This window comes from Nannobrachium achirus (assembly GCF_963921795.1).
Source record: "Nannobrachium achirus genome assembly, chromosome: 18".
Lineage (NCBI taxonomy): Eukaryota > Metazoa > Chordata > Actinopteri > Myctophiformes > Myctophidae > Nannobrachium > Nannobrachium achirus.
In genome coordinates, this window is record NC_137825.1 from 10,070,583 (window position 1) to 10,086,148 (window position 15,566).

The window sequence follows — 15,566 nt, forward strand, 5'->3', positions numbered from 1 at the left end:
TTTCTGATTTATTAGAAAATGTATTTTTTGACATTTTTTGAGCTATAAATGACCATTCTAGGTTCATATAAGCTTAAGCTATGAAAATGCGCTGGAAATGACATCATCGATGACGTAACCCGGAAGTCGTTCGGCCATAACAAAGCATAGGCCTTTCCATAGCATTGAAAGCTGACGTTTTTCTTATCAAACTTTACCATATTTAGACGGATTTTCATTCGGAAAAAAATGGCAGGCTGACAGAGTGGTCACTCAGGAGCAAAAACGAGTGTACACGGCGTGCGCACGACGTGCACGCGCTCCAGGAGCCATTATGGTCCACACGTGGTCCAGGCTTGCTCCAGCCTGGAAGACCTAATCGTTGGGCACACTCTAGTGGTATAGTACGTGTACTACATTCTGCAAATCATATTATCCCTGCTGGGTTTATGTACTCATAACTTGGAAATTAATAATATTCCTGGCAGTATAGGCGCACAAACATATTGTAAATGGCTGAGGGAGAGTTAAAGAGTAGGCCTATAAGAATAAGAATACAACGGTTTGAATTTACTTAGCGAGTTTTAAAATGCGCCAGAGAGGCTTGGAGCGAGTTTTCTCCTCCGCTCCTTGGTGCGAGGACCGTCCCAATTCTGCTCCTGTTGGGGCCGCGAACCACATTTGCCAACATTTGTGCCTCGCAGCACACTCGCTGACACAGTCAGACAGACAGACAGACAGACAGACAGACAGACAGACAGACAGACAGACAGACAGACAGACAGACAGACAGACAGACAGACAGACAGACATCATGAGCAGAGCAGAATGCACAAACAATTAGCAGCGCGTGTCCCTGATCAGGATTTCACTTAAATGTCTCTGTCATCCACACAAGTCTGTTTATAAATACTTAGTGTCAGTTAAGTTATATCACCAGCCAGGCCCTTTAGAACGTCGCAGCGGAAGTGGATTCCTGGGGTCACTTAATATTCCCCATTCATTTTCGCCATAGACTTTTACAAATATATTTATAACAATTATGTTAAGCCTCGAACCAAGCCATCCAGGATGGAGGTGAATCATGACCATTATAACCTTTGATCCTATGTGAAAACATATTTTAATATTACATTATTTGATATACTACATTTAAGAACTACCCTTTGTTTAGCGATTTTCAAAATGTTCTTTTCATAGAAAAAAAGGTTATATGGTCATGATTCACCTCCATCCTGGATGGCTTGGTTCGAGGCTTAACATAATTGTTATAAATATATTTGTAAAAGTCTATGGCGAAAATGAATGGGGAATATTAAGTGATCCCAGGAATCCACTTCCGCTGCGATGCTCTATATGGGCCCCATGGCTCTGAAACCGTTGGTTATACCAATTCCACCTACTTACTTACGCGTCTACAGTACGTCACAAATGACTGCCCATTGGCCGAGCCATGAACTGCTGTGGTCAAACCTGGTTAATCGTGCAGTACCGCCGTTGACCACTTGGAAATCCACACATCACAAATCACCCCTTTGGGCTTTGGGTTTGATGCTGTGTGTTAAATCTGCTGTTGTCTCCTTCCTCGGATGATTTACCAACAGGGGGGATGAAGGCAGGCTTCTAATTTCAGCTTTTTATCTCCCCTTGGTTTTAGAAGCTCATGTACTGTAAGTAGACACAAAGGACTTCAGACTCACTCACTCACACACACACACACACACACACACACACACACACACACACACACACACACACACACACACACACACACACACACACACACACAGCACACACACATGCACAGACGCACACGCCCGAACGCACACACACACTCGTGCACGAAGTACAGTTAAGTCCTCCCCTCAATCCCAGCGCGGGGGAAATGGATGAGGCGAAGCACTCATGTTCTTTTCATCGTGACAGCAGACTTTTCACACCTAAAGACTTGCACGCACGCACACACTCATGCACACGCACGCACACACGCACGCACGCACGCGCACGCACACACACACACACACACACACACGCACACGCACATGCATCTGCCACATTTGTGTCTCTTAATGGTGCTGGAAAGGAGCGGTGTGTGATGTGCGGCTGGTCTCTCCAGGTGTCCTCAAGGCCTCTTGACATGATGGTGTTAAATGGTGAGTATTCACCTGCAGACCTTGGAGAATGATTCTTACACTGTGAGTGATTGTCCAAGGTGCTCTGAGATGCACATTAGGGGTGGATATTGGCAAGAATCTCGCGATGCAATACGTATCACGATACTTTGGTGACAATGCAATGGTATCACGATATATTTCCGAATCTTTGCGATACGATACTATTGCGATACTATTGCGATACTATTGCGATACTATTGCGATATAGCAGCTTTAAAAGCTGAAAGCGCTGCTCTAATGTATTTGTTTTCGTCGTGCGCAGCCATTTTCTCGAGAGACCTCACTCATTGAACCGTGGGAAGGGGAAGTAGCTACTATACAGCGACATCTAGAGGCAGCGAAGTGTCAGGACTGGACTTCTACCATTGGTTCCTATGCATGGGAACATATTTTATTTTCCTCAAAGTATCGCGATACTACTGCCTGAAGTATCGATACAGTACTGGCAAAAAAACTATCGCAATGTATTGCCATATCGATTATATTGCCCACCCCTAATGCACATCCCGATTGGTGCACGAGGATCATGGGATGTGTGCATCGCAGCTGAAATGCCATATTAGCAGATCGTGACACCGAAGCGACCTCGTGTTATTTGCTCGCAGGCTGACTGTGACAGTGAAGTGACATCATCCTTGCTGGCTGTGACGCCGAGGCTAAAGCCCCTATCATAGTATAGGCATTTGAGAAACATTGCCCTGGAGAAGGCTGTGTAGAGTTGGCCATAAGCAAACACAGGCTGATGCAAGTAGATGCCAGCTCCTTCATTCTCTTATAAGGTCAAATTATGTGAAGGAAATGGGTGAAATGCGTGAAATGCTCCTTTAATAAGGCTGACTTAATAATACTTACATAAAACCTTTCAAAAATGTTATCCCACAATTTTGTAACCTATTTTTCAACCAGTGTCAATTGCTGAAGTAATACTAGGCGCTACTCTCTCTCTGCCAACCTGGAGAGAGCCCCGAACTGAGCTCATGCTTCCTTCAGTGCATGAGGAGTGAGCAGGCCGCTTCTTATCACCTGACACCGGACGTAGCGCGTTATTCCAACCAGTTCCTTTCCCCTCAATCAGGTGCCCCGGCTGGCCAGGGGGAGGTAGTATAGAGACCAGGATTACTGCATGTTCTTTTGTGAGGGTATCAACCCTAGGAGATACGGGGAGAACATGCAAACTCCACACCGAAAGGCCGTTTCGCACATACCCACGAGGGTACAGGCACCGATGACGCAAACTGACATAATCTTAATACTTGCCAGGTCTTTCCCTACACATGCTGTCCAGTAATCCTGAACTCATGTTCATACAGCATATCGAGGGCTTTCGTTTATCATCTGTGTGGGGTTTTTCCTCTTGTTAGTTTGACATATGCTTCCCCTTTTCCTCAAAGTTTATAAAGCTGTTTCATTTCCTCATTCCGCAGTCCAATCACACTCTCTAACAGATGGTCTTTTTTTCTGCTGGTAGCCAATTTTTAGAGAACGAGTGTGTGTGTGTGTGTGTGTGTGTGTGTGTGTGTGTGTGTGTGTGTGTGTGTGTGTGTGTGTGTGCGTGTGCGTGTGCGCGCGTGTGTGTGTGTGTGTGTGTGTGTGTGTGTGTGAGTGTGTGTGTGTGTGTGTGTGTGTGTGTGTGTGTGTATGCGTGTGTGTATGCGTGTGTGTGTGCGTGTGTGTCCACCAAATAATCTGTCAAGGACTTGCCGCAGCAGCATTCTATTTAAAACCCAGACCACCTCTGTCAGAAAAGCAATTAAAGTGTGAGAGGTTTTCATTTTAATTGGAATCAGATTACATTACTGTGTTGTGGAGGGGGTGAAAAAAAGAAAGTCTGCTGTCACGATGAAAAGAACATGAGTGCTTCTCTTCATCCATTTCCCCAGTGCTGGGATTGAGAGGGAAGGACTTAACTGTGCTGTGTGTGTGTGTGTGTGTGTGTGTGTGTGTGTGTGTGTGTGTGTGTGTGTGTGTGTGTGTGTGTGTGTGTGTGTGTGTGTGTGTGTGTGTGTGTGTGTGTGTGTGTGTGTGTGTGTGAGAGGGAGAATAATATGTCTTCGCCAAAACCGTGTGAATATTGAAAAGATATGTGTGAGCGCGGAGAGACGGAATAAGTGCATATTGAAATGGCGGAGGTGAATCAATGCATCACACTCGTATCAGGCAATTTCAATCACACAACCCTTCCTTTCCACCACGTTCCGTCTTCCTCCCCTCTTCTATCCCGTTTAGAACGGGTGCACATTATTGCGTATCATTATTTTATGCTTTAACTATTGAAAAATAGCAGATATACAAGCTCACAGCGGTGCCGCGCTGCAAGCTTGTAGATCTGCTATTTTTGAAAAATTGTGAAAATTTGAATTTTGACCCGATTCTATAAGTGTCTTTTGAATCCTTCTAAGGTTTTTTTGAAAAACCTATGTTTCTATGTCAGCAATCTGGCCAGCCATCGTCAAAGAAAAGGTCCTTTTCACTTAACTGGAGCTCAGTTAGTCTGTTCTTGAGAGACTACTATGTCAGTGGTTCTCAAACTTTTTCATGTGTAGGACCCCCAAAATGATATGTATTTGGCCACGGACCCCCATCTCAAAATATTTAGTTCCAGGGACCAACCCAGAAGCAAAATTTGAGTTACAAACGTTCGCTTTGAAAATACATAATATTCAAAGATTTGCACACATTTTCATGACTTTTTCAAAAATAGCAGATATACAAGCTCGCAGCGCGGCACTCGGTGCCGCGCTGTGAGCTTGTATATCTGCTATTTTTCCACAGGTTAAAACATTCAATAATTCTAGGCCTAAATGGGCTATTTTCCAGATCTAATTCCCACCGCGTTGTTTGTTCATCACTCCTCCATCCTTTCACCCCTCAAAGAACCGCACGACTTTATGAATCGTGGGATAAACTCTATGAATTCTTAATGTGTCAAAACACAAAACTATGAAGAATGCCTTTGTGTCTGCTGCCTTAAAGCCACGGAGCCAGTCCAAAAAAAAAAAAACGATTAACCAGAGTGCACACAGTGTGAGGAAAACAAAGATGGAATATCAAATGATATTATCTACCGGTATATAGGGCTTCCACAATTATGACATTTTACATGACGATTCATTTTCTCTCAAATAATTGCGATTAACGATTTAATTGTGTTTTTGTCGTTGACAATTACATTTCTGTTTGGCTTTTAGGCTTTGAAGTTGCACATGGCAGATAGATACGACACATAACCTAAATATACAAAGAAACAAGAACATTGTTAGTGGAAATAGCCGATCTACAAGCTACAAGTGAGCTTGTAGATCTGCTATTTCCACAATTTTTTACATGTTTGAACATATATAATCATTTTTCAACATGTTAACGATTATGACGATTATCACAAAATAATAGCGATTATGTCAAATAATTGCGATTAGACGATTATGTAATAATTGTGACAGCCCTACCGGTATATATAATGTCCATATCTGTCTGACTCTCCTTCACGTAGCTTGTGAACCGCTCATCCAATCAGTTTCATACTTTGCTGTGTTGCTGAGGGTACATGGATGTGCAGTATGGAGTCTCAAGTTGTTGGGAGGAGCGGTAGAAATGGGCGGCCCAGGGGCGCCCGGTGGCCTAGTGGTCAAGGCGCATACCACATACTAGGCTATAATGCCTGCTGGCGTCGCCGGTTTGATTCCCGATCCGGACGACCTTTGCCATATGTCATTCCCCATCTCTTTCTCCCCATTTCCTGTCAGTCTACTAAAGGCATAAAAAGCGCAAAAACAAATCTTAAAAAAATAAAAATAAAATGGGCAGCCCACTCTGAATATCCATTGCTGGGAGCGGTGGCCACTAGGGTTGTTCGATTAATCGATTTTTAATCGTAACCCGGTTTTTTTCCTTTGGAAGATTTAAAAAAATGGAAATCGTAAAATCGATTTTCACTTTAATTAGGGAAATTCTTACTCATTGGAGCCTTGCACGCGCAAAAAGTACACAGCCCCGTCCTCCTAAAGCAGGACGACAAGGTCCGACACCAAATTAATACTACTTTCTATCTGATGTGTAATTTCTTTGATGCGCGTTTAGCGCACGTCAGACTGAGCAGAGTTCACCACCTCACTGCGCTCACTCGCGATGGTTCAAGCAGCAAACAGAACAAAACGCTGCTGAGCTGGTAAACTTACTCTACTTGTTGTAGTTTGAAAGAAGCTTATTAATTCTGTGTTACCCACCTACTGACTGTAGTCTACTCCTACTGTCCGTCACTGTGTTAATTTTGCGTCGGGAAGCGAAGCGCTTCGCCTCCGTTTACAATCAGTCAACATCTCCGTGCATGAGTGGTGCAGGGCAGGGGCGTAGCCAGGAATTACATTTTGGTAGGCGAAATGCCTACCAAAATGCCTCACCAGCCTCCAAGAGCTGGCTTGTTTTGGCTGTTTTGTCACTCACTATTGATAATGAAACACTAAGGACGCTAAGTTGTATGTGATTGTTGCACAACTAAAGTTATTATTATTAATACCCTTATTGTTTTATTGCATTTTGCTATTTGGCTATATAAAAAAAATCAAAAAATGAAACAATAATGAAAAAAAAAATCATTTCCTTGCATTTTTTAAATGAAAACAAAATAGTTGAAACAATGTATTATTCTTTTAACAAAAAATCGAAATCGAAATCGAAAATCGGGATTTCAGAGAAAATAATCGAGATTTTATTTTTTGGCCATATCGAACAACCCTAGTGGCCACATGTGGAACGGGGACTGCATGCACTGCACTCACATAAGGCTTTTTAGTGGAATCCTAGGAGTAACTATACTTACACTCATGTATTCCATCTATATCAGGGTTTTTCAAAGTCGGTGCCGTGGCACCCTTGGGTGCTGTGAGTCTGTGACGCAAGTCCAGGGGTGCCTCAGAATACTTTGATAATATTTGACTTTGTAAAACCTTGCAATCGGTGCATCGTTTTTTTTTTTGTTTTTTTTTTTCAGTCTACACCAAATCTATTCGGCAAAAATAGCCGATCAACGTTGTGACGCGTTGTGAGCTTGTAGATCGGCTATTTCTGGCGAATGTTTCCCCTCACTATAGTGATGCTGGGGTTAGACGTCAAGTAGAAAGTTATTTTCAATCTGTCCTGATGGAAACTGATAATCTAAGTTTTCCTTGTGACTTACTGTATCTTAGGTGGAATGATTTACATAGCATAATATCATAAATGTGAGGTTTCTATATAAAGTATCGATCAATGTAATTCAGGGGTGCCTTGAATGAAAAGGTTATTTGCAGGGGTGACCTGAAACAAAAACGTTTGAAAACCACTGATCTATATAGGTATCAATATATACTCATGTGTTCCATCTGTATGTACTGTACAGTATCAGTCATGTATTCCAAAAGAATCTAAAACTAAACTATTACAGTGTCATTTCTCAGCCCATTTTTCAGTTGTTTCACATGCAGAGCCACATGTTTCTCAGCCATTTGTTTGCCAAAACAGTCCTGGTGCAGTATTAAATTCAGGGTTCATTGAACTCTGGTACAATAATATCCTGTTATTGTACCAGAATGTCCTGGTGAAACGGTTATATAAAGCAGATTGATGTAATGGATGATTTGCACGGGGTTAGGGTCAGACTGACCTGAGATGTAGTAATTCATCATGATATAATCATATTATTGTGTGCTGTAGGTGTAGATCTGCTATTTTCACAATTTCTGCCTCTAATATTTGACAATTTGGCCAATGTTTAATTTGTCATTTTAGAGGTATTAAAGGGGCCTTAAATTGTCACTTTAGAAATGTGCAGATACCCTCTATACATTTAAACGTTATGTTGGTTTGTTTACTGTTGAGTGAGAAAACAACATTGCACATTACGTTTATCATCTGGGGACCCCCCAAAAGGTACTGTAGGTCCTCAAGAAGGTATAAAAATGAACCCCCAAACCCTATTGTTCAGATACTGAGCCGCATCTGCAGATACGTTACTTACTTTATTAAAAAACATACTTTTAGGCTGATCTGGTCCATAGCGTTAGAAGGAGTTCTCCTTAGCTCTATGTCAGTAGCCATCCGGTGCGCCCTCTGGTCTGGTCCAAAAATAACAAATACGGTTTTGCTACTCACCAAAACAAAGGTGGCTGTGGAGAGTTGAAAGCTTACTCTACTTAGTCTACTTAGTTCATTTCGCCCTAGAAATGTATTTTAGGTGTGTGGTGAGGGCACCAGAGTGCTTACACTAAGTAGAGTAAGCTTTCAACTCGCCACAGTTACCTTTGTTTTGGTGAGTAGCGAAACAGTTTTTTTGTTAATTTTGCGCAGGCTTTCTTGCTGGCGCACCGGATGGTTACTGACATAGCGTTAAAGAGGTGGTGCCATAGTTTTGTACTTTTTCTGTTTTGTATGTGTCTATGGAGTTAACATTACTCTAGACCCCCAGCTGTAGTTATAATGTGCAAATTTACCTTCCCTGTGTATTTTCGGTTTCTTCCTGAAAGCCTCTGAGTCAAAAGGCCTGTTCGAAAAACACTGAGTTAATGACATCATAAACTCAGCCGCTCCCTTTTTACCATACACACAACATTGTGGGTGTGGTTAACTCCAGCTGGGTCACCACCCACCTGACAACCATGCATACCTAATGAACTGGTGGGTGTGGCCGAGCTTCTAGTCATAATACCTGATGATCATGTTTTAGGGGGGACAAAAATCATGGCAGCCCATCTTTAAGGAGAACTCCTTCTACCGCTATGGACCACAAGCTCATATCGCTATTCTCGGCAAAAGCCTTCCCCACAATAGTGATGTTGGGGTTTTGTGTTTTTTTTTTTTTTTTTTTTATAACTCAATTTTTATTAAACACACAAAAACGAGGCCAAGCAAAGCAAACAGAGAGAAAAACACTAACAAAAAGAAAAAACGAAACAAGGCAGAAAAACAAAAACAATGCATTAAAACAGGATGGGCTGCACATCTTATGTCGACAATTAAAGATACGTCTTCTTCAGTACAATGTCTCTATTCTAAGCAATGTCCATGGGTGTTTAAACCAAGGCATTCACAGAGCGGTTCCGTCTCTATTCTAAGCAATGTCCATGGGTGTTTAAACCAAGGCATTCACAGAGCGGTTCCGTCAGTGGTTGGTGTGTGAACCAAAGACCTTACCAAGGAGAAGGGTGTGAGGATGATGAGTCAGCACAATGTTTGATAGAGAAAAGACAGGAAGTTGTCAGAGGAAGTTGTTAAACAAACAACACGCTCTAGTGAGTTGGCACAAAGGAAGTTAGAAATGCTTCAAGCTGTTAATAATTGAATTATTTTCTCTTCCCCTCCTGTCCCATTCTTTCCTTTTTGTATCTTCCTTCTCTCTCCCATTCTCTCTCTCTCTCTCTCTCTCTCTCTCTCTCTCTCTCTCTCTCTCTCTCTCTGGCTGCCTGACCTTGGATGGAAGCAGCGGATGAACTTGGGATTGAGTTCATGGGTGAGGAATTGTTCCGTTGACCACATGACATCACTTCACATCTACCTGCATGCACGCACGCACGCACGTGTGTGCGCGCGCACACACACACACACACACACACACACACACACACACACACACACACACACACACACACACACACACACACACACACACACACACACACACACACACACACACACACACACACACACACACACACACACACCCCGCACACGTATGCATGCACGCACACACAGACACCTTGGCAAATGAATATGGGCCAGTTTCCATGGAAACACTGGGGTGGATTCTATCTGCATGGAGCCTGGTATTGTCAGAGAGAGAGAGAGAGAGAGAGAGAGAGAGAGAGAGAGAGAGAGAGAGAGAGAGAGATAGTATGATGTAAGGAGGATATGGAAGCCAAATCACACATCTGCAGACACGAACGAACGTGCACGCATGCGTGCGCGCACACACACACACACACACACACACACACACACACACACACACACACACACACACACACACTACATTGGTGAGGACATCACTGTTATGGGATGATATGTTGATATTATGAACGTCATGTTTACCATTTCTTTTGTAATTTTTAACCCTCATAACTCCAACCCAAAGCCCCTAAATCTAAGATATGAATGCGTAATCCTAATCCTAACCCGATTATTTTTCTCTGAATTGCAAGCCTGACTTTACAATTCTTTTTTAACCTTACAGTGCTTCCCATCCTTTTCAGGCTGCGACCCCCAAAATAATCATATTTTAACTGGGGACCCCCCCACCCTGACGAGCACTAAGAGTTGAGGTATTACATTGTGTATGACACGGTTCTATTGTGAAAATAGCAGATCTACATGCTCACAACGTCAGCATATAGATCTGCTATTTTCTAATTTGTCATTTTAGAGGTATTAAGGGCCTTAAATTGTCACTTTAGAAATGTGCAGATACCCTCTATACACTTAAACTTCATGTTGCTTTGTTTACTGTTGAGTGAGAAAACAACATTGCACATTAAGTTAATCATCTGGGGACCCCCCAAAATAATCTGGGGACCCCCCTCCCTGTGGATCCCGACCCACAGGTTGAGAACCACTGAGTTAGATAACCACTTCTCTTGTGAAGAGAAAAGGTAGCCTCCGCACACTCAAAGCCGTGCAAAAAAATATATATCCCATTTTCCTGAGACCATCTTCAGATGTCTGAAGAAGATCTATGACCGAAAGCTTTTGCTCTACAAAATGAAAATCAGACTTTTTTTTTTTGCCGGGTTTTGAGTGTTGCGGGGGAGGCTGCCTTCTGTTGGTCATTTGATTTCCCTTCGGCTCCGGCAATCTCACCCAGCTCTGCTGCTAGATGAGCAGCACTTTCTTTTTTTTTTTCTTTTTTCACGGTTCTTGTGAGGACAAGGGAATTTGTTCTCACGGTTCTCAACCTGTGGGTCGGGACCCCCAGGGGGGTCCCCAAATTATTTTGGGGGGGGGGTCTCCAGATGTATAGCTTAATGTGCAACATTGATTTCTCACTCAACAGTAAACAAACCAACATAGAGTTTAAGTGTATAGAGGGTATATGCACATTTCGAAAGTGACAATTTAAGGACTTTTTAATACCTCTAAAATGACAAATGAAACATTGGTCAAATTGTCAAATATTAGAGGCAGAAATTGTGAAAATAGCCGATCTACATGCTCACAACGCCTCGCAAAATGTACAAAAAAAATGTAATGTGTCAACTCTTAGTGCTCATAGAGTGGTGGGGGGTCCCCAGTTAAAATGTGATTATTTTGGGGGTCACAGCCTGAAAAGATTTAGAACCAACTATTTCACAAATTCTGCTATACTGCTATAATGTGTGGAAACAATTGGCCCTCAAGTATAGAAATATAAGTACCGCGTACACACGCACACACACACACACACACACACACACACACACACACACACACACACACACACACACACACACACACACACACACACACACACACACACACCAGCACCATCAGCACATCTTGCTGTATCAGCGTCATCTCCCACTCTTATGCAAACAAGGAGGAGGGAGGAAGAGGAGCAGCAGCAGCAGAGAGATTTTAATCTGACAACTAAATGGTTTCACTCTGAACTGCTCACACATTCATCAGGGAAAGTGAATACTTAGAGATATGAATGGATACATAGATAGATGGATGGACGCAGGCAGGCAGACAGACAGACAGACAGGGAGAGTGTTTTTTGCAGATCTTTCAGTCCGAGTGTATCAAAAAAGCAACTGAGTTAAGCACCGTTGGTCAGACCAGTTTAACATTCACCAGGTTAGCATTCACCAGCTTCAGCAGGTTAGCATTTCACCAGGTTAGCATTCACCAGCGTTAGTTTTACTGAGGTTATAGGGTTAAGGTTAGGTTTAGGTGTATCTCCCTCCCCCTGACTTGCATCACCTCCGCGCAGCCAATCACAAGCTTCCGCTGCCTTAACCCAGTTGCTTTTTTGATACACTCGGACTGAACGACCTGCAAAAAACACTCTCCTCAGACAGACAGACAGACAGACAGACAGACAGACAGAGAGTGAGGGAGGGAGGCAGACAGACAGACAGACAGACAGACAGACAGACAGACAGACAGACAGACAGACAGACAGACAGACAGACAGACAGACAGAAGACAGACAGACAGAAGGTTCTAGTGAACTGGGCAGGGTATCACATCACCACGCCGGTTTGTTCTTGTCTACATTTACACATGCTTACCTTATTGGATTGAAGTGGCGGTCACAGCGGTGCAGCCGTGAAATGTAACCTTAAATGCACTTTGTTTGTTTGTTTGTTTGTTTGTTTGTTTGAACGGTAAATGGAGCACTGACACGGCACCTTTCTCCACAGCGGTTTACAATGTGCATTGCATTCGCCCATTCTCCATACGCCAACTGTGGAGGAAACCTTTTATCTTTGAACTGCAGTTTCCCCTAGATTTTAACCGAACCAATTGTTGTGACAGTTTTGTAATGCTCTTGTTGTTGTTGTGTTTTCTGTTCATGTGTACTATTTCTTGACACAGTGTTTTATGAGCGGTGCTAACCGCTACACTATGTGGCTTTGTGTTTTTCACCATGTGTTTTTCCAAAGGGTTTTCTCATTGGATGACGTACAGTAAGCTTGACATAAGCTTTCCAAGGGTTTTCCCATGGGGTTATAACTACACATGACATGCCGTCACAGTATATCAATATCTGATACCATTGGAAAACACTTGGAAAACTATAGGAAAAATATATCTGCTACTCGTACCAACAGTGTTTGTTCAGGAACAGTATTCTCTCACCTGGTCATACCAAGCCCCCAGAACCCTGGGGGCGCCCTGAAACCAAACCACATGAACGCGCATAGGCTTCTTTGTATTGACGCGCGTTCATACCGGAAGAGCTCGTTCATGAATTTGAGCCCCAGCGCGTCCATGAACACAAACTATGACGAAAAATGCGTCACAGTGGCCCCACTATACGGTTTTACTACGCGGAAGGAGGGGTGAAAACGCCTCATGCGCTGGGTGAGCAACTCAATGCAAGTGGACGGGCGGGGATATCTGGTGTCCTCATATTCTTATTATAACTCTATGGGTCATACACACAATGTCACATATTGGAGCAGCTAGCACCACTCTAACTAAAGCTGAAGGAAGTGTAATGTCAAGCCGCCACTCAGCAGTCTGCAGACGGTTGTTACAGAGAAGTGAAGACGGTCACTGAGACCTTGCATTGTGTTGCCTGAGAGGGTTTAGTCATGGCTCTGCCCGCTGAAAGGACACTCCACGAAGTCAGGACATTTTGGATCAAAACCCAAACTGACCCTCTTCAAACTTGTCTCCATAACGACTAGAAAGGCAGCCCAACTCCGATCCTTCTTTTGTGTGTATAATGTCAGATTGTCCGGCTCAACACAGCCCCGCGCGCAGCCGTTGCTCTCGTCTCTGGTCTCTGGTCCCCGCGTCGAAGAAATGCTCAGATCGATGCCGGCAGTGAACTGAGGAAAATTCAATGTGAAGGAAAGCTAAATGTCAAGCGACAACGCGGCCGCCTTGTTTCCACAAACACCGCTGGAAACTGTAACGCTAAAGAAGGTCACCGCGACCTTCTGGTCGCACGAGAAGGGAGCTGCTCGCCCGCCGCTTCGCCACCGAAAAGGACACGGGAGAGACGTTTTGGACCGTCACCAGAACCGAACTGTCCCTGTTTCAACTTGTTCCCAAAACAACAAGAGCCACCCCAGACACGGTGGCGGGAATGCCCCACAAAGCTCTGCTTTTTTCCACCCATTCATCATTCATGACATTATGTGTTCCATTAACACACAACACACACACACACACACACGTGCACACACACACACACACACACACACACACACACACACACACACACACACACACACACACACACACACACACACACAGGTTTGCAATTACTACTTTGTGGGGACATTACACATAGTCTACTATATTTGTGGGGACATTCCATTCATTTTTATGCAAGTCCTGTGGCCTTACCCTAACCTCTATCCCTAAACCTAACCCCTAACCCTAACCCTAACCCTTAACCTAACCCCTAAACCTAACCCTATACCTTGTGGGACACTAAAAAAAATTCTCCGATTGTACTATCTTTGTGGGGACATGAGGTCCCCACAAAGTAGTAATTCCCTGTGTCCACACACACACACACACACACACACACACACACACACACACACACACACACACACACACACACACACACACACACACACACACACACACACACACACACACAGACAGACAGACAGACGTGAGTCTGTGTTTTTCTCAGGTCAAAGCAGTGATTCACCAACCCATGCAACCAGCAGCTATAGCAGCCTGCAGCTTGGTTCCCATGCAGTGATAAGTGGATCTCATGCCTGAAATAGTTGCCCAGCCCTGGGCTATAATGTTGATCTGGCCTCTGGCCATGTGCTGATTCAGCACCATGGAGAGAGGCAGGGATACATATTCACTAGTCTGTATAATAATCTACTGCAGTGGTTCTCAACATGTGGTACATGTACCACTGGTGGTACATGTACCACTGGTGGTACATGAGCCCCCTATGGTTGTACACCAGTGTTGTTTTTGACAGCAGATTTTGATTTAGTTTTAGTCATAGTCTTTTGAATAAAATGTCTTTTAGTTTTAGTCATAATTTAGTCACCTGAAAAGTTTTAGTTTTAGTCTAATTTTAGTTGACTAAATCTACAGTTGATTTAGTCAACTGAAATGTATTTGGCAGGCCTTGATGGCATCATAATGATTTTACACTTGGTTGTGTAATGAAAATATTTTTTTCAGAACGCAATACCTGAGAGCAACCAAACATAAAATGACTCTCTTCTCCACTAGTCCCTCCCTAACGTTTTAGTCTAGTTTTTATTTTGTTGACGAAATTGTCAATTATCTTTAGTCTTAGTTTTAGTCATCACAGCTTAGTTTGTATTTAGTTTTTATTTAGTTTTTCAGTGAAAAAAACGTAGTCGACAAACATTTTTCGTCAGTCGACGAAATCAACACTGTTGTACACAGAGGAGTCTCCCAAAAAAGAACCAAAAGACAAAAGTGGAGTGAAATATTCATATTATACTTACAGGTAGTTCTGACAAAGCACTTAGTTGAAAATCAAACCTCGGTTCGAAGTGGAGCGGTGAATTTGAGCAGCTGTACCCTATGTGAGTGAGTGAGTGAGTGTAAACTGTGCCTGTGAGTGAGTGGTGAGTGTGCCTGGCCTGCACAAAACAGCGCCCCTCCTTTAACTAGTATGTTGTGTGTGGCCACTCAAGGTATTGCCCAGGCTACGGACAGGGCCAGCCAGCCACCCAGCCAGCCAGCCAGCCACATACCCACGGATATACCTGTTCATTGGGAGCG

The 15,566-nt window shown here is 43.4% G+C and overlaps 1 protein-coding gene across 1 annotated transcript in view; it reads left to right on the forward strand.

Annotated features, from left to right (window-relative positions):
* The window catches only part of nrg3b (neuregulin 3b), a gene marked incomplete at both ends in the record, with an annotated part of 585,734 nt that overhangs the window by 526,029 nt on the left and 44,139 nt on the right, over positions 1 to 15,566 (forward strand). The window contains one exon of the mRNA XM_080747178.1: positions 9,607 to 9,633. Within this exon, the coding sequence (XP_080603304.1) occupies positions 9,607 to 9,633 (27 nt within the window). The remainder of the gene's footprint in view (positions 1 to 9,606; positions 9,634 to 15,566) is intronic.